At 33.3% G+C, this 20,332-nt stretch overlaps 1 protein-coding gene across 4 annotated transcripts in view; it reads left to right on the top strand.

The window, feature by feature from the left end:
- Window positions 1-20,332, top strand: part of Tbc1d15 (TBC1 domain family member 15) — a 59,185-nt gene that overhangs the window by 16,813 nt on the left and 22,040 nt on the right. For 2 of the 4 annotated variants that reach the window (XM_026386672.2, XM_026386671.2), the window contains exons 2-8: window positions 1,321-1,419; window positions 1,600-1,674; window positions 4,114-4,252; window positions 8,922-9,132; window positions 16,289-16,391; window positions 17,693-17,890; window positions 19,711-19,839. In XM_026386672.2, the coding sequence (XP_026242457.2) occupies window positions 1,321-1,419; window positions 1,600-1,674; window positions 4,114-4,252; window positions 8,922-9,132; window positions 16,289-16,391; window positions 17,693-17,890; window positions 19,711-19,839 (954 nt within the window). Of the gene's footprint in view, window positions 1-1,320; window positions 1,420-1,599; window positions 1,675-4,113; window positions 4,253-8,921; window positions 9,133-16,288; window positions 16,392-17,353; window positions 17,405-17,692; window positions 17,891-19,710; window positions 19,840-20,332 lie in introns of all 4 variants that reach the window. The other 2 variants (XM_026386674.2, XM_026386673.2) reach the window with 2 other exon arrangements.

Raw genomic sequence — 20,332 nt, 5'->3', positions numbered from 1 at the left:
TTATCTGCAAGAGAGAAAATAATGTTGGTAAGAGGAACACAAGTGATCTGAAAGAAGAAGACTTTCATGACCTTTTTCACAGTCCAGATTCCAGAACTTAGGAAGATAGGCTAATTCCTCCTAACCATAAAGTCTGTAAGAATTTAGACTTGGATATAACTTTCATATATTCATATATGAATATAACTCCACATATGTACAACCACAAGAATGGGAAGTTATACTGCGTATATGTATAATGTGTTGAAATACATTCTACTGTCCTGTATAACCAAAAAGAACAAAAATAAAATTAAAAAAATCTAATTAGAACTGGTTAGTATGGGCCAAAGTGGCCTAGAGTTGTTGAGGCAGTGGGGACTTGAAAGTCTAATGTCATCCTGCTGTCGGTCAGAAATCAAGAGGTGAACCTGTGTGAGACTCTCTGAAAACTTTGCTGAAAAATGGATGGCAGGAGAGGCACTCTGTTTTCTCTCCTCTCTGAGAGAACCCACTCTGTCCATTGAGATGGTCCTCCTTTCCCCTTTCTAATAATGTCATGCCTGTTACTCCGAGCAACATGTTGAAATCTTTCTGATTTGAATGGGGTTGGACATTTGCACTGCCTTAGTTTCCCAGAAGGCCCCAGCCCTATAACAGTGCTACTGCATGACATGAAAGCTTTTTTTTCCCCTCTCTGGTGGTGCTGGGGATTGAACACAAGGCCTTACATATGCAAGGCTAGCTCTCTGCTACTAAGCTGCATCCCAGCCTAACAACAAAGTTTTAATTGAACATCTGTTTTTGTATTTTGCACTCTTTTAAGTAGTTGATACTTGTAGAGTTGTGACTTTTGTACTTTAATATGCATATGTACTCAGTTTGGGATGATGAACAGGCATGCTGTAAATAAAAAATAAGTAAAGTTACTCCCTTAAAATATAGATTGAAGAATTATAATATTGAAATAAATGCTTTAAACCAGATGATGTAAAAAGGATTATATTTCTTTATTTTTTAATTGATTTTATTTTTTAAATACACGACATTTCTTTTGTGGAATGTTTAGGAGTTCAAATGGTAATTAAGACTAAATTGTTAAATAGTGGCTGCATTTGTTTAATACATCTAAAGATATTTAAAAATTAGTTATTTTATATATGAAATAAATTGTCCTGCAAAAAAGCACCTTTAAGTTAAGGAACACAGAACACAGGCTAACTGGAACTCTGACATTTTGTAAGGTACTTGTTTCACTTTAAAATATTCAAATTAGAGATATTAATGTAAAAAGTTACATTTCCTTTAACCTTTCTCTTAATTATATTTTTGCTATTTCAGATTATATATGAACAGGAAGGGGTATATATTCACTCATCTTGTGCAAAGACCAATGACCAAGACAGCTTAATTTCAGGAATATTACGTGTTTTAGAAAAGGTAAGATTCTAGTAAATGTATAATATTAATAGTTTATGGAAGGTGTTTATTGTGGCATTATTAGAAAGTTTGAATTTTATATGTAAGATACAGTTATGTAATTGAACAGTGAGTGGTAAATGGGTTGAGAAGGTACCATATTGTTGAATACTAAATTTAATTTTTGTTTTCTTTCTCTAGGATGCTGAAGTAATAGTGGACTGGAGACCATTGGATGATGCATTGGATTCTTCAAGCATTCTCTATGCTGGAAAGGTATTTAAGAAAAAAAGAAGCTGGGCATGCCTGTGTTCCCAGCAACTCAGAGGCTGAGGCAGGAGAATCATAAGTTTGAGGCCAGCATGAGCAGTTTAGCAAGATCCTGTCTCAAAATTAAAAACTTAAAAGATTTGAAGGTGTATCTTATTAGTAAAATGCCATTGGTTCATTTCCATATACTCCCCACCCCCAAATGATCAAGGGAATGCTGTCTTTTTTTTTTTTTTTTTTTTTTTAAGAGAGAGTGAGAGAGTTGAGAGAGAGAGAGAGAGAGAGAGAATTTTTTTTTTAATATTTAGTTTTTAGTTCTCGGCGGACACAACATCTTTGTTGGTATGTGGTGCTGAGGATTGAACCCGGGCCCCACGCATGCCAGGCGAGCGCGCTACCGCTTGAGCCACATCCCCAGCCCCCGGGAATGCTGTCTTTTAAATAAGTTTTATTTAGATATAATTCGCTGGGTGTGATGGCGTACACCTGTAATCCCACTGGCTTGGGAGGCCGAGGCAGGAGGATCGTGAGTTCAAAAGCCAGTCTCGGCAAAAGCGAGGTGCTAAGCAACTTGGTGAGAACCTGTCTTTAAATAAAATACAAAATAGGACTGGGGATGTGGCTCAGTGATTGAGTGCCCCTGGGTTCAATCCCCAGTACCAGAAAAAAAAAAAAAAAAAAAATTTCACATACCATACTGTTCATCCTCTCTAAGTACACAGTTTACAGTTTTTTATTATATTTATAGAGTTGGGAAGCCATCATCAATATCTAATTTTAGAACCCTTATCAATCCCCCAAAGGAACTCTGTTTATTAGCAATCACCTTTTATTTCTATTCTCAACTCCTGGCAATCTCTAACCTGTTTTCTGTCTCTAAGGATTTGCCCATTCTGGACATTTTATATAAATGCAATCATGTAACATACGGTCTCTTGTGATGGGATTCTCTCACCTGAGAAAATGTTTTCCAGGTTCATCCATGTTATAACATAGTTCTTTTTTTTTTTTCCCCCTGAACAATGCATTCATGAATATACATTTTGTTTATTTGTTCCTTAGTTGGTGGACATTGGTTTGTTTTCATTTTAGGGCTAATATACATAATGTTGCTATGAATATTTGAGTACAAGTTTTTGTGTGGACATTTTTTTCTCTTGAGTATATACCTAGGAGTAGAATTCTTGGTTCATATTATTTTTGTGTTTTAATATTTGCTATTTTCCAAAGCAGCTATACTAGTTTCTAATTCTGTATGCAGTATATGAGGATTCTAGTGTTTCCACATCTTCACCAACATTTGTTATGGTATTTTTTTAATTTAGTAAACCTAGTAAGTATGAAGTTGTGTTAGTTTCCTAAAGCTGCTGTTACAAAGCACCATAGACTAGGTGGCTTAGAACATTGGAACTTTATTTTCTCAGTTCTGGAGGGTAGAAGTCAGAAGTCAAGGTGAGTTGTCAACAGCGTTGGTTCCTTCTGAGCGCTTTGAAGGAGAATTTGTTCCTTACCTCTCCTTCTAGTTTCAGGTTTGTAGATGACATTCTTCTTCCCTGTGTTTTCACATCATCTTCCATTTGTACATGTCTGTGTTAAGATTTCCCCTCTTAATAAAGGGAAAATTATGTGTTCTTTATATAAGATTTTGTATAAAGAACACATAACTCATATCTTAATAAGGATATGAGTTATACTGAATGAGGACAGCCTAATAATCTAATTTTAACTTGATTAAATAAGACCATCAGTCATGCTGGATTAGGACCCATTTATATAGTCTCATTTTAACTTGATTAATAAAATCACATTCTAAGACTTTTCCTTAGGGGTGCAGGGCAGCACACTTCAACCAATAGCTGAGGTGGTATGTCATCAGAGTTTTGATTTATAGTTCCCTGATGACTAATGATGTTGAACATCTTTTCATCTTTTCGTATGTGTGTTTTCTTTGGAGAGGTGCCTTTTCTAAATCCTTTGCTTATTTGATTATCTTTTTGTTGTTGTAAAAATTATGTGTTCTTTATACAAGATTTTGTTTATAAAATTTATTCTCATCCAAATGACATATTTTCCCTACTACATAAATCCTGAGTTATAGGTTTATTTTGGAAAACTGATTACCATTACTTTCCCACCAGACTTTTCATCTCTCCGGGCAACCACAGTGAAACCTTACCAAGCTTTTATTATGAAAGCCAAAGCATTTCCAGAAGCACTGAATTGAATTCTGCATGTATTATCATTGACAACCATAACTACAAGGAAGTGTAGGCAAGCTTTTCTTGTTTTTTAGAAAAGATGAGCGAGGGAGAAAAGAATAGGCAATAGTGTTTGGTTGTCTGCCACAACTTACAGACTTAATTTAATAGAAGGCTGAGGTGGTATGGATTGAAATTAAATTCTTGTTTCAGACTTTAAATATTTTATATGTTATAATTATTTTAGGACTCCAGTTCAGTTGTAGAATGGACCCAGACCCCAAAAGAAAGACCTCATCGAGGATCAGAACATCTGAACAGTTATGAAGCCGAGTGGGACATGGTTAATACAGTTTCATTTAAAAAGAAACCACATACCAATGGAGGTATGAATTAAATTTTTGAAATCTTAAACTGGTTTGCTGTAGTATACTACTAAACATACAAAGAAAATTCTTTAATACTCCTCAGTCAGAAGGGTGATTTGATGCTTCAATATGTATAACTCTCATTTTATTTCTGTTTTCATCTTTAAACAAGGATTTAAAAATACTTGTTCTATTTTGTAGTTATTAATGGAAAAGAAAATAGAAATACTTTAAATAATCATCTGTCTTTCATGTACATTTTTCTTAACCTGGGATTTAAAATATCATGTTTTCTCATCCGAAAGCACCGAGGGAGATGGAGTATACTACTAAACTGTACCATTCTACTTTCAGTGTTTACTGGGCTCTTCACAGCTCCTTTTAGTCTCCCCTTTGTTTATTTTAAGATACTGTTTATCTTTCTATATTTAAATTCGTATTTGCTAGGTGGTGATTATCTTCATATTGTTAACATAAATAAGAGCCAATTTAGCAGCCTGACATAACTGTATATGCTAATTCATATAAAGGAAATGACTTATATACTGATACTATATGGTACTGTATATTGTACCAAGTATGATGTCAGTAGCCCATCTGTGATGTAGCCAGCCTATTTGTGATTTCTTTTTAAAATATTGATTCTTGTATAGAGTTAAAATATCACATTTAAAAAAATATTGATTCCTTTGTATTTTGTAGCAGAAAGGATATTTTCTCTATGATTTTGGCCTGAATTTAGAAATTATCCATGGTTATCTGTTTAAAGGCTGGCCAAATTTATGGGTGCATGTATTTGTCTAGCAGTTTTAAGTAAGCTTGGTTTTAATGTATGGCCTCTGGAATTATTCCCACTTTTAGTAGTTATGCTTGCACTTCATCATGTCTAGGAAATAGTCCCAATTAAGAAGTAGATAGTATTTCACAAGCTATTACTAACAGTCAGCTCATGCATTGGTGTGACATTTTGGGGAGTGGAAAGGCATTTGGGTTTGCTCTTTCTACTGAAATGGAATGTTCTTACCTTAACCAGAACACAAAATGTTAAGGAAAGATAAAACCATTTAGTAAGTGTCGGGGGTGAGATGATTTTTGACATCTCCTTCTGTTGTAAGGATTTGTTCAAGATTGGGTTATGTGAAATATTTTTTGTTTGTTGATGCTTAAAACTTGACCACAGGAATGAACAAAATAATTTTCATAAACAAATGAAGAATTACATGGGTGAGAAAAGCATAAACTGGCAATATAGATCTTTTTAGGATTAGTGGTTTTTCAGCCTTGGATGTACTTTGAATTTACCTGGAGAGGTTAGGTTTTAAAAAAAAACAAAACCAAAACCAAAATACAGACTTGGGAGAGGGAGCATGGGCATCTATATCTTCCAAAAGGTCTTCAGGTGATTTTAATATGTAGTCAGAGTAGAGAACTTATGTGTAACTGAGCTTAACAAAAACCACAGATGTAAATACTGCTTATGTGACTTGGTCACACAAAGTGACTTATAAAGTAAACAGACTTAGAGACTTTATTTTGTTAACTGATAAAAGTCAAAGAAACAATTCCTAAGAAATTAAATTTCTTAGAACTTTTTATGAAATATTTTATATTTTTGAAGTTTCTTTTTCCCCCAGAGGAAAAAGTTTGTATTAATTTTGTCACCTTTTATTTTTACTTTGAACAATTTGACTAGTGAGGACTTGTTTAACTTTTTTTCTTTAAGAGCATTTAACTTTATATTTCATAAGTTTATTTAACTAAATCCCTTGTTTTTATATACCATATAAAGTTTTGAAAATATTTCTTTCCAGAAAAATATACTGTTAAAAGTTATTACCTATATCCAAATGTATGTAGGTAATAAAATGTCATGCCTTTCATGTTAATTCTGTTCAAGACATATAGAGACTTACTGAACTGTTTTGTATTACTTTTTAGTTTTTCCATGTCAGTATGTTGAAGATTATTTTTACGTGTTTGGTGACATAAGTTTATTAGAACTACTTACTTATCTTTTCTTTATGGAGAAGGGAGGACATTTCAAATTAACTCTTGGCTTTCTTAGTTTTTCTTTATAATAAATTCTATTTCTGGGTAGCTATCGGCAGCAGAATAACTTGCAGATTACTTTTGGGTTGACTTAATATTAGATTATTAGTGCAAAATGCATCTTTGGGTACCTACTGTACGCTAGCCACTCTTTAAGCACTTGGGATATACCCATGAACAAAATAAAGCTCTTATTCTCTGAAAGTCTACTTTCTAGTGGAGGGACTTGTAGAATTAACTTCTAATATTTCTCTCATCTTTGTCAGAGCTTTATGTGAGGAAATGTGTGAGGTATTTCCTTTTTAATACAATATGTAATGTCTCTCTTCTGTTCAGAAGGGAAAATATATGTATAATCTTTACTCTTGAAAATGCACAAATTTCTACAACTCATATCCTGTTTTAAATTCACCATATAATTTTCTTATATGAATTTAGATTAAATACTCTTGGTGCAATTAAATAATTTAAAATATTGTCTATCTAGTTTTTCACTGCTGTTTTTCTAGAAAACATTTTTTAGTCTTCGTAAATAATTTAGTAATATGCTTTCTGAATAGTTCAGGTACATTCATACTTAAATGATTTGTGGATATGTCGGAATTCTAGAAATATTCTCACTTCATCAGCTTACAGTGGTGTTTATGAGTTCTGTACTAGTGAAACATTATGTAAAGTAGTCAGGTGGCACATGGCACTTAATCTAAGCATTAGATACGAGTTCACCATTCAAACTAGTGTGGAAGCTAGGCACCTCAGTGTAATATAGGTCAATTACTTGAGCCTTTCTGCATATCTTCAAATGATACTTGTTAAAATGCCCATGAAATGGTGGTCCCTATGTTGCTTGCAGATAGAAGTTTCTGTAAGCTGGATTTCTCTTTATCAGTTTAGGAAATTTTGTTTGGGATGATGGAACAATAGTGTTCCTAATTAAATGAGAAGATGACATACATGCAGGTCAACACTAATTGGTCTTTTGATCAAGTCTTAGAGGCAGCTGTCTACTATGTAGTTTATCCTTATGGAATTGATTATGATTATGTGGGACAATTCATAAAAATCTTGAGTAGCAAGATAATAATGTGACATTTCTTATCAAATAACAGAAAAGTTTAAAATTTTAGAGACATGACATGCTATTGTTTGAGTTAAATTATTAAAATAAACTAATTTAGATTAAAAATTAATTATTGGTATTAGTGTTATTAACAAAAATACTTCTTTCCTTTTATAAATTTTTTATTTTAATAGTTAATCTTTGATTTGTGAACAGTTATGAAAATATTTCTGAACCTAGGATCTTATTTATTTATTATTTAAAAAAATATTTGTTTACTTTAGTTTTAGGTGGACACAATATCTTTATTTTCTTTTTATGAGGTGCTGAAGATCGAACCCAGTGCCTCACACATGCTAGGCGAGTGCTCTACCTCTGAGCCACAACCACAGCCCATAGGATTTTAAATTCTGTAAACATACTTAGAAATGCTAGATTTTACATAACTATAGTTTGGTTTGAACTGAGGTCTTAATTTAATAGAAACTTGATTTAGCAAGATGATCAAGTATATTTCCTTCTTTTTTTCCCTAAATATTTATTTTCTAGTTATAGGTGGACACAATATCTTTATTTTTTATTTTTATGCTAGACAAGTGCTCTACCTCTGCGCCACAACCCCAGCCCTGAATTTCCTTCTTCTTGAAGCTTTCTCATCTTTTCATCCTTAATCCCCCACTGTTTTTTTTTTTTTTTTTTGGGTGGGGGTGTGGGGGGGAAACAAAGCATCTGTATAGTCACTCCAGTGTTGTTGATGTTTTTAAATCAGTATGCTTATCTTCATTATCAGTAGAGTCTCTTAAAAATTACCTCAAAAGGAAGTAGATAAATAAAAATTTTTTAAAGATGAAATTATTTTCTTAAGAGAATTATGGTACTCTTTTTTTTTGTATGGAGTGGGAAAGGTTAACACTTATTATTTGTTATATACTTGGCCTGTACCACTTAGTTGACAAGTATTATCTCTTAATTATTGGGATGGTATTGGAAGGTAACTATAATTATCTCCATTTTATAGCTAAAGAAACTGGCTTGGGGCTAGGGATGTGGCTCAAGTGGTAGTGTACTCTCCTGGCATGTGCAGGGCACTGGGTTCGATCCTTAGCACCACATAAAAATAAAAAATAAAGATGTTGTGTCTACTGAAAACTAAAAAATAAATATTTAAAAAAAGATTCTCTTTCTCTTTCTCAAAAAAAAAAAAAAAAAAGAAACAAAACTGTGGCTCAAAGAGATTCAGTTATTTGCCGCAGATTATTCGGTTAGTAAGATGATAGACCTGCAATTTGGATTGAGCCAGCCTGCTTCAAAGTCATGATCATTTTGGGGCAAAGCTTATATTTTACATAGGGATAACGTTTTTTTGGATTTATTTGTGTCAGGGTGGTAGTTATTTTAAAAATAATTCTTTTTAGGAAAACATTGTGTTGCCATTTCTAATACAAATGGAAACCATAGAAACATGAATGAATGTGATTCCCTGGGTTTACCAGATTTCGCTTAGGCAGTCATGAAGAGCACTCTCAGTAGATTTAAAAAGGTGAACAAAATATTTTGCCCCACTTTCTTGTTTTTAAGATGCTCCGAGTCATAGAAATGGGAAAAGCAAATGGTCATTCCTGTTCAGTTTGACAGACCTGAAATCAATCAAGCAAAACAAAGAAGGTATGGGCTGGTCGTATTTGGTATTCAGACTAAAGGATGATGTCGTACTCCCTGCTCTGCACTTTCATCAAGGAGATAGCAAACTACTGATTGAATCTCTTGAAAAATATGTGGTATTGTGTGAGTAAGTATCAAATTATTTTCTACTTATTGAAACTGGATTGTTGTATTAACCCCAAAGTAAGCTAGTTTCACATGTCATTGGGCCTCAGTGCCCTATGTGTATATGAGGGCTTGAACAACTTAATTTTTTCTGGGATATTGACTTTGGATCAATGACCAAATAAAATTTTTTGCCATTTTAGTGATTTCAGTCTGACATGTTTTCACATTATTAGTGTTTTAAAGAAAAGACTAATTCAATATTATTATGTTGGAGGGCTGGGGTAGTGGCTCAGTAGTAGCGTGCTCGCCTAGCACATGTGAGGCACTGGGTTCGATTCTTAGTACCACATAAAAATAAATAAATAAAGTCATTGTGTCCATCTACAACTAAAGAAAGATACTTAAAAAATATTATTGTTTGAATTATGTGTTAGTAATTTATGAATTATATATTTACTAATTTACCTTTTTATTTTCTGTTAAAATGCAACTTTATTTGTAATGTTGGAACTTTTAAGTCAGGCAAGCCTGTGTCTTTTGAAAAATTATATGTAAATTGGAAAAAAAAGCCTTCTCATTTTCCAAAAATCTTGTCTTATTTATATACCTGGACATACTCTTTCTTGGTCTCATTCTTACCAATTTTTTCTTGGGGATGGAGTGGGGCGTGTCTGTTTCTTCTCAAGTACTATGCTATTTGCTTGACACTTAGAATGAACAAAACAGGTGTGTTACTCAGTCTCTGAGAATGTATGTTCTTGTGAAGGATGCCAACAAGTAAATGGCAATTAAAACTCAAGAACTAAGAGGGAAGAACTGCAGGGTACTTTTGGGAGCTCCCAGGATTAAAGAAGGGATACATAATTTATATTGGGAAGTGAGGATCAAAGAAGGTTTTCTGGAAGCAGTAGCATCTAAGTTGAGATCTGAAAAAATAGTGAATCATTAGTGTGAAAGTTTAGAGGGAGGAATGCTTTAGTAGAGGGAGAGCAAAAGCATGATGTAATCGTAGTTTGGTATTACAGGTCTGCAAAGTGGGGGGAAAAGAAAAGTACTGAAGTTACATATAAGGCCAGAGATATGTGTAAGGACCAGAGCACGAAGGATTTTGTTAAGTCACGATAGCAGGTTCCATTCATCCAGATGAGATTAAGGTGGCTGGAGCAAGGAGAGTGGCAGGCAAGGTAGAAGTATTGGAGAAATATTTAGGACTGGACTTTGTGATTGGTTGGATCACAAATCAAATTGAGAAGGGAGAAATTGAGGTTTTTGGCTTGTGAGAACTGCAGTAGATGATTGTTAACTCCATTAATAATTCTTCACTTTATGGTAGAGTTTAATAGCACCTTGACTAGATTTAGATTATGTAAGGATGGGAGTAGCCCAGCAAATTTGATTATATAGCTCCTGGCCTGACTTTCTTTCTTTAACCTCTGAATGGCACTAAGCATGCTGTTTGATACCATTAAGATAAGAAAGTCAGGCTTGGTTGGCGGTATGTTGGTTTTAATTTTCAAGAGAGAAGCTGTGAATAGGTTACCATTAAGAAGTTAAAGTAGATTTCAGGAGAGGCAATGTCATGATTGGAGCAGGTGGTCATGGCAGTTCATTGAGCAGCAGCATTAGAGACTGTGGAGGCATTTAGCACTGTAGTAAACTCAATAAATGTGTTGTGATGTAACTTACAAGAGCTCACTTGATCTGAGACTGTTAATTAAAGCATATTATCTAAGGTGAGGAATCTTACTCTTTACTGGTAAGATCATACTTTAGAGAAGCAGGCTTAGTTTTAAGTATTGCATTTTATTTTATTTTTAAAAATATTTATTTTTTAGGTGTAGATGGACACAACACAATGCCTTTATTTCTATGTGGTGCTGAGGACCGAACCCGGGTCCCGCCCACGCTAGGCGAGCGCTCTACCGCTGAGCCACAATCCCAGCCCCGTACTGCATTTTAAATGTGCTGGACTAACTATTCTGCACTGTGGAGATAACCAGTGTAAGGAAAAGGATCACAATGGTGTTTGGAAGATACTTGAGGGATATGGGAATTTAACTTGAAGAAAAGTCTTTGTGCAACAGTAAATATAATTCTGAACTTTTTATGATGGTCAACAAGGGCCTGCTCTATCTTTGCTTTGTTTTTTATCTTAAATCTCATCTTTAACCATTCTTTGCTGTGTTCTTATCACATGGTTTTTTTGTAGTTCCTAAAATCCCTTAAATTCTTTTGTATCTAAAAGTCCTTTACACATGGTCTTTCTTTTGCCTGGAAAAGATCTTTTGGTCAATTCACAATAGCTAAGCTATGAAACCAACCTAGGTGCCCTTCAACAGAAGAATGGACAAAGAAAATATGGTATATATACACAAGAGAATATTACTCAGCCATAAAAAAAAAGTTTTTTCATCAAAATTCCTTTGCGATCTCAGGTCTCAGTTTAGTATTTCCTCAGAGGGATTTTTTTAGATCACTCTTTCACCATCTAATAAATTTCTCCTTCTATCTTATTTTTTTGTTTGCTTCCTTCATGTCAATTAAGATCATAAAATAATTTTGTTTATTTACTTCTTTTGCATTCTGTTATGGAATGTAAGTTTCAGAAGGACAGGTATTGCATCTTGTTTTTATCCCCCCCCCTTCCTAGCCACAGTGCTGGTTACTTATAGATAAATGCACAGTAAAAGTTGAACGAATAGATGTCATGGTAATTATCAATTCGATATATGATTTTAAAAGGATTATTGTGAGGAATAAATTGTAGGTTTGGATGACTCTATAAGGAAATTAAGAGGCAGGCATATTAAATTCAGGAGGTAGAATTTTCTGTCCTTGATAGATTTAAGGACAGTGTTAATCACATAGACAGTTATAGGGGTATGTATATCTTGAATATGTGTTGGTAGCATTTTAATGAGGTAGTGAGCTTAGTTTCTGTTTTTGAATTTGTGTCTGTTCAGGTCCTTGGCCCATTTGTTGATTGGGTTATTCGTTTTCTTATCGTTTAATTTTTTGAGTTCTTTGTATACTCTGGATATTAGGGCTCTATCTGAAGTGTGAGGAGTAAAGATTTGTTCCCAGGATGTAGGCTCCCTATTTACCTCTCTTATTGTTTCTTTTGCTGAGAAAAACCTTTTTAGTTTGAGTAAGTCCCATTTGTTGATTCTAGTTATTAACTCTTGTTCTATGGGTGTCCTATTGAGGAATTTGGAGCCCGACCCCACAGTATGTAGATTGGAGCCAACTTTTTCTTCTATCAGACGCAGAGTCTCTGATTTGATATCAAGCTCCTTGATCCATTTTGAGTTAACTTTTGTGCATGGCGAGAGAAAGGGATTCAGTTTCATTTTGTTGCATATGGATTTCCTGTTTTCCCAGCACCATTTGTTGAAGATGCTATCCTTCCTCCATTTCATGCTTTTAGCCCCTTTGTCAAATATAAGATAGTTGTAGTTTTGTGGATTGGTTTCTGTGTCCTCTATTCTGTACCATTGGTCCACACGCCTGTTTTGGTACCAGTACCATGCTGTTTTTGTTACTATTGCTCTGTAGTATAGTTTGAGGTCTGGTATTGCTATACTGCCTGATTCACACTTCCTGCTTAGAGTTGTTTTTGCTATTCTGGGTCTTTTATTTTTCCATATGAATTTCATAATTGCTCTATCTATTTCTACAAGAAATGCCATTGGGATTTTGATTGGCATTGCATTAAACCTATAGAGAACTTTTGGTAATATCGCCATTTTGATGATGTTAGTTTTGCCTATCCATTAACAGGGTATATTTTTCCATCTTCTAAGATCTTCTTCAATTTCTCTCTTTAGGGTTCTGTAGTTTTCATTGTATAAGTCTTTCACCTCTTTTGTTAGGTTGATACCCAAGTATTTTATTTTTTTTGAGGATATTGTGAATGGAGTGGTTGTCCTCATTTCCATTTCAGAGGATTTGTCGCTGATATACAGGAATGCCTTTGATTTATGAGTGTTGATTTTATATCCTGCCACTTTGCTGAATTCATTTATTAGCTCTAATAGTTTCTTTGTAGACCCTTTTGGGTCTGCTAGGTATAGAATCATGTCATCTGCAAATAGTGATAATTTAAGTTCTTCTTTTCCTATTTTTATGCCTTTAATTTCTTTTGTTTGTCTAATTGCTCTGGCCAGTGTTTTCAGAATATGTTGAACAGAAGTGGTGATAGAGGACATCCTTGCCTTGTTCCAGATTTTAGAGGGAATGCCTTCAGTTTTTCTCCATTCAGAATGATGCTAGCCTGAGGCTTAGCATAAATTGCTTTTACAATATTGAGGTATGTTCCTGTTATCCCTAGTTTTTCTAGAGTTTTGAACATAAAGGGATGCTGTACTTTGTTGAATGCTTTTTCTGCATCTATCAAGATGATCATATGGTTCTTATTTTTTTTTTTTTTTAAAGAGAGAGAGAGAGAGAGAGAGAGAGAGAGAGAGAAGAGAGAATTTTAATATTTATTTTTCAGTTTTTGATGGACACAACATCGTTGTTTGTATGTGGTGCTGAGGATCGAACCCGGGCAGCACGCATGCCAGGCCAGCGCGCTACCGCTTGAGCCACATCCCCAGCCCCTTATTTTTAAGTCTATTGATGTGGTGAATAACATTTATTGATTTCCGTATATTGAACCAGCCTTGCATCCCAGGGATGAATCCTACTTGATCATGGTGCATAATTTTTTTGATATGTTTTTGTATCCGATTCACCAGAATTTTATTGAGGATTTTTGCATCTAGGTTCATTAGAGATATTGGTCTGTAGTTTTCTTTCTTTGAAGTGTTTTTGGTTTAGGAATCAGGGTGATGTTGGCCTCGTAGAATGAATTTGGAAGTTCTCCCTCTTTTTCTATTTCCTGAAATAGCTTGAAAAGTATTGGTATTAGTTCCTCTTTAAAGGTTTTGTAAAACTCTGCTGTATACCCATCCGGTCCTGGGCTTTTTTTAGTTGGTAGTCTTTTGATGGTTTCTTCTATAGGCATTCTTATTAGCAATATAAGATTGCTACTTCATCTCAGCATACAAACCTTGTTCTACTTATAGTTTCTAAATTTGTCTTCAGGTCTTTGATTAGATACTCATTCCAAAGCCTGGGATGCATTGCAGAGTTTCCGGGAGATACGCTTCTGTTGTAATATTAGACTATGGTTTTGTTTAAGCTCGTTAGTGGGTTTTAATATAATTGATGATACTAGCATCATTAAAAGTTTATCTTACTGTTGTAGTGAGTTTGAAAATTTTGAATAATGTTGATATAAAAGATCAGCTTCCCAGAATACACATTTGTAGATTAAAACAGTGTTGTGATAACCTAGTAATTAAAAACATTGTAATAATATTCTATAAGGGCAGTGGTCCCTCAGTTTGGAGTATATAGTTGCCTAGCACTACACTGCTTGTCCCTTGAGTGACGTTTTAATGTTTTGTTGATTCCTTCAGGACAATCAGGTCTTAAGTTTCTTCTTATTTCTCTTTCTCATATGGTTCCTCCACCTATCATTACAGAATTAGGTATAAAAAACAAAATATTTCCTTTTAAGTAGGTTTTGGGGTTGTTTGTTGGTAAGTCAGTTTTTTTCTTCCCATCTTCAGTTCAGTGACCACTTTAGTTGTTACAGAGCCATAGAGTTATCTGAGCTCAGATAACCGAAGGTTGCATGTTTTTTGGCCATCATCCCCTTTCCCCACCCATGATGGGCAGTGTTTTATTGACTTTCATGACCACTTTCTAATTAGTATTTTAAAGAAATAATTTGATGTAATTTCTTGTTAGAAACAAAATATCCACAGTACTAATAGTGCTGCACTAAGAAAAAAAAATGTTTTTGAATTAATTTCTTTTGTTTTCTGAGCTACATTTAAAAGTTGGTCTAGGCTGGAATTGTGTGGCTCAGTTGGTAGAGCACTTGTCTAGCATGTGAGAGGCACTGGGTTTGATGCTCAGCACTGCATATAAATAAGTGAATAAATAAAGGTCCACTAGTGTTATAACCAAAAACAAAGTTGGCCTAGCATTTAAAAAAAAATGCTTCGTGAGAATTTATAAATCTTCATCATACCCACTATCCCCCAAAATTTTAGGAAAATATGTTTGATGAAAATTGAGTGTTTTTAACTACATTTCCCCCATGTCAAAGAATAACCTCAGTTTCTTTTAAAAAATTAATGGGCTTATTAGCTGCTATTGTTTCTACAGATTCAGTGTTGTTTCTGACTGTGTAAGAATAAGATCTTGTTTTGGATTTCATATTCTCTGTAGCATTCTTGTTACGTCCTGTTGTGTTAGAATTGAGAAGAGATAACTGTTATTAAAGATCTTATCTTGAACATTTATAATAAACTAGAGGTATTAACAGCAGTAAAATAGCACATTTAATTTTGATTTTAAACACAAAAGTTATATGTTTATTACAACTTAAGTGTAAAAACTTACTATATGTAATAGAAAAAAGATTGGATAATTAGTGTCATTATTTGAAATTAGATGTCTAGTTGGAAAGCATGTTATTTATTGTGTAATTACTAACAAGTGTGGAGAGAGACTTTCAGAATTTCAATAAGCAAGAAAACTAAAAATATACTGTTACCGAAATAATATAAAATAATCTTGTTAAATATATTCATATGTGTGTATTGATAACTGTGGTTGGCATGATTAATGATCTTTACCAAATAACTATGCATCTGTATTTTTAAAACGTTGTAAAGCAGTACTACTTACCAAACTGTGGAATGAAATTGGGACCCATTTCAAAAAAAGACATATTTTTCTGTATTGTTCAGATCATATACAGTTGTTTGGCTTTTTAATTTTTATGATAATAAAGGCAGACATTTTTAAAAAAACTTTTCTCTTATAATTCTAAACAAGAATTTGGGTTCATTACAATTTAAACAGCTTTGCCTAGAATAAAAATGTACTTATTAATTTTTGTATACAATTTGTTAATTTAGTATTTGCTAATTTATTTATGTAGTTGAGAACTCATTTAAAATAGTTATTAAATATTTGCTAGACTATTTGGGAAACTTCTAGAACTGGATGTTAAGTTTTTCTTTTGCTAGGAAAAGTAACTATGCATTAGTAATTGTGCAGGCAGTGTTGATGTAGTATGCTAGAAGTTTTTATAAATCCCCTTTTCATTACAGATCTCCACAGGATAAAAGAACACTTCTTGTGAATTGTCAGAATAAAAGTCTTTCACAGTCTTTTGAAAATCTTCTTGATGAACCAGCATATGGTTTAATACAAGTATGTTTCTTAAGTTGATCTTGTATTAATTAATTTGACTCAATATTTTATATATATTCTACCTTTTACCTTCTCAGAGAATATTCAGAAATGAGACTTGTGTGTGTAAATCTTTATGGAACTATACTCTATAATTTTATAGAAATAGTAATATGATCCATATTATTTGCAAGTCCTAGAAGCTTTCTTGGTTATTATTTACTCTTAACACAAAATTTTCCCTTTATCATAATACTAAAATTGGATATCAGTAGATTTTCATTACATTGGTTAAGAGTCAAAAAGTAAACAAATTTGAATTCATAAATGATCAATTTAGGGAAAATCTGGTTTGAATTTTTATTTTACATTTACATAGGTTATTTTGGGGTCATGATAATCTAATTCTCTAAAAGTATTTTAGCATGTTCTTGCATTTGGCTAAAAATTGTGCACTTAGCACTGCTGAATTTCACTCAGATTACTATGTGAACTAATGAGATGGTTACTTATTCATTTATGCACGTATTAACAGATGTTTGAACACATATTTCAGGCACTGAAATATATTTCTTTGGTTTTGAATATATAAAAATTAATGAGATTAATTAATGAGAGGGAGCATTTTAGGAAGGAGGATAGGAAGCTAAAATTGTTTAAAATAAAAAGTGAGGGGACAGCTTTTCTTATTATGAAATAATCAGTTACTTAATAAATATTTTGCTAAACTTGAATGAACAAGCAGCATATGTTTCAGAAGTAACCCTTGGACTTAACAGCAAAAGGCTTTTTCTACTGTTTTCTCGGACGACATTGTCCCAGAACAAATTATTCTTACTGGTATGATTTTTTACTATCACTATAATTGGGTTAAAATGTCAGCTACTATTTAAATACCGAGCTTCTAAATATAGCTGTCAAATTTTGTGCTAGGTGCTAGCACACACTTCAAGGAATATTTTTTTTTTTTTTTTTTTGTAAAGGCAAGACTGCTAGACAGAAGAAAGCTGTTATGGGTCATTCACCACTGGAAAGTAAGCACTGCATATATTTCTGATATATGCAGATTAGACAAAGCCTGCAAATCATTTGTTTATCTGTAATTTAATCAGTAGATTCACTTGCTATTTTGACCAAATGAAAGGTTGCCTTAGAAAATTTAAATTTTTCTTTCAAGAAAAAAATTAAGATAATCTTAGAACACTTTATTTTAGTTCTGATTTCTCCTCTTTAAAAAAGCTTTGCTTTTTGTCCTGTAGTGGGGGATATTTTTACTCTTTGTTTGAATGAATAATGCCAATATTTTTCTTCCTGTTACATAGAAAATTAAAAAGGATCCTTACACAGCAACTATGGTAGGATTTTCCAAAGTGACAAACTACATTTTCGACAGTTTAAGAGGCAGTGATCCCTCTACACACCAACGACCACCTTCAGAAATGGCAGATTTTCTTAGTGATGCTATTCCAGGCCTAAAAATAAATCAACAAGAAGAACCAGGATTTGAAGTCATTACAAGAGTGAGTGGAGATTTACATTTAATACAGTCTTATTATTTTAATGGGAGTATGTGCACTGAATGCTGTAGAAATGAAAACTCAATATTAGTGACATCTGCCTCTTTCCCCTAACTTGTTTTTATAGCTTTTTGCTAACATTTCTGACAATTAACACTTGTCTTCCACCATATTCTTGATTGTACTTTCTCTTCTTTAGTGTTGTTACTCTTTTTTCTTTTATTACTCCCCCCCCCCCCGTTTGGGGTTTTTACCACTGAGCTACATCCCCAGCCCTTTTTATTTTGAAATAGGGTCTCCCTAAGTTGCTCAGGGTCTTGCTAAATTGCTGAAGCTGGCTTTGAACTTGCAATCTTCCTCCCCTGCCTCCTGAGTTGCTGGGATTATAAGCCTGCACCACCATGTCTAGCTCTTTGATTACCTTTTTTTTTTTAATTTAAAAGAAAATCTTTTTGTTTTTTTTAGTTATATATGATAGTATTTTGATTACCTTTTAATAATTGTGAGCAGGTTGTTTTATTAAGTGAATAGGAGTAAGTGATTGGTGAGCTTTGCATATTGCCTCTTAGTTCTGTTCTTGATTTGTGTTTTCTTGGGAGGCATCAGAGACACTCCGGTTTTTCTTTTCATGTGAGTCTTTTATTTTTTAAGTCAAATTGTTTTTTGGCCCTGAATTAATAGTACATCTTAATATATGCTTAACAAGAATTTTTAATTTGTTATAATTCTAGACTTACTTATAGGAAGAAAATTAATTAAGCACAACTTGGATATTTATAAAGGTTTTATCTTGGAATTGGTATTTTTAAATTACCAACATCTGTTAATTGAATTTAAAAAAAGAGCTAGAAAATGTCAAGTGGAACTAATGGGTTATGAGTCAGGTGTTTTTTTTGTTGTTGTTGTTTGTTTGTTTTGGAGGGGGGCATCCAGGGATTGAATTCAGGGGCACTTGACCACTGAGCCACATACCTAGCCCTATTTTTGTATATTATTTAGAGACAGGGTTTTACTGAGTTGCTTAACACCTTGCTTTTTGCTGAGGCTGGTTTTGAACTTGTGATCCTCCTGTCTCAGTCTCCTGAGCTGCTGGGATTACAGGTGTGCGCCTGGCTATGAATCAGTTTTGACAAATACAAACTTTAGTTTGGAAGAAGAGCTAATTTAAAAAAAAATTTTATTAGTTATTGATGGAATTTTATGAATTTATTTGTTTATATGTGGTGCTGAGAATCGAACCCAGTGCCTCACACATGCTAGGCAAGTACTCCACCACTGAGCCACAACCCCAGCCCAAGAGCTAATTTTTTTAAAAATAGTTTTTAGTTGTTGATGTACCTTTATTTTTTATTTATTTATATTTGATGCTGAGGATCGAACCCAGTGCTTCACAAATGCTTTGCCACTGAGCTACAACTCCAGCCCCAAGAAGAGCTAATTTTAAGACATGGTTAATACAAAAATTTTCTCCTTTTTAAATTTTTTAAAACAATGTAGCATACTACTTGATTTGAAAGGTCTCACAGAGTTTATATGTTGAATGTTCTGTATTTACATAACTGAATCCCAAAATAGCAAAGAAGTTTTTTCTTAAATGACAAATGTTTTTAATCTAAGGGATTTTGTATCTCTGAATTTGTAACACCGTTATTTGTATAGTAAGAGAAATTTGTATAGTAAGAAAATGTATTTAATGCTAATTTATAATCCATGGACTAAACACTAGAAAATAAGGAAAGAGAACTCAAGTTTGAAAAATAATGTTTCTGTATACCTTGATTTAATCTAACTTGTTAAAGAAGTACTCTTATTACTTATTTTAGATTGACTTGGGAGAACGACCTGTTGTTCAAAGGAGAGAGCCAGTATCACTGGAAGAGTGGTCTAAGAACATTGATTCTGAAGGAAGAATTTTAAATGTAGATAATATGAAGCAGATGATATTTAGAGGGGTAATTTAAAAACTCTAATATTGATTATATTATATACTGCAAGTATTGAGGTATTTGTTAGTTTTTTTTTAAGGGGAAGAATGAATTATTTCTTTGAATGATACCTTATGATTTTTTTTTAAGGGGAAAAATGAATTATTTCTTTGAGTGATACCTTATGATTTCTGGATTGAGAGGGACAGAGCAAAGTACTTGTTATGTCCCTGGGGGTCAAGTATGGAGATAACTGCCCCTTAAACCTAGGGGCAGATATTCTTCCTTACTTGAAGTTTTATGGGTTTTGTGAAAGAGGCATGTACCTCAGTAGCATTTGCCTTATCCAGTAATTTTGGGCTTAGAAAAACTCATTAGCCCCACTGTTTACTATATAGTCTACTATATACTCTGCATTGTTGTAAACTTTCTAGCAGCTTCTTACACCTTCAGATTCTTGAAATGAAAAAGAAAATAGTATTCATTGAATTGAACTATTTTTATGTATAAAACTACCTTT

This window comes from Urocitellus parryii, chromosome 5 (genome assembly GCF_045843805.1).
Source record: "Urocitellus parryii isolate mUroPar1 chromosome 5, mUroPar1.hap1, whole genome shotgun sequence".
Classification (NCBI taxonomy): Eukaryota; Metazoa; Chordata; class Mammalia; order Rodentia; family Sciuridae; genus Urocitellus; species Urocitellus parryii.
This window is presented reverse-complemented; position numbering and strand designations above follow the sequence as displayed.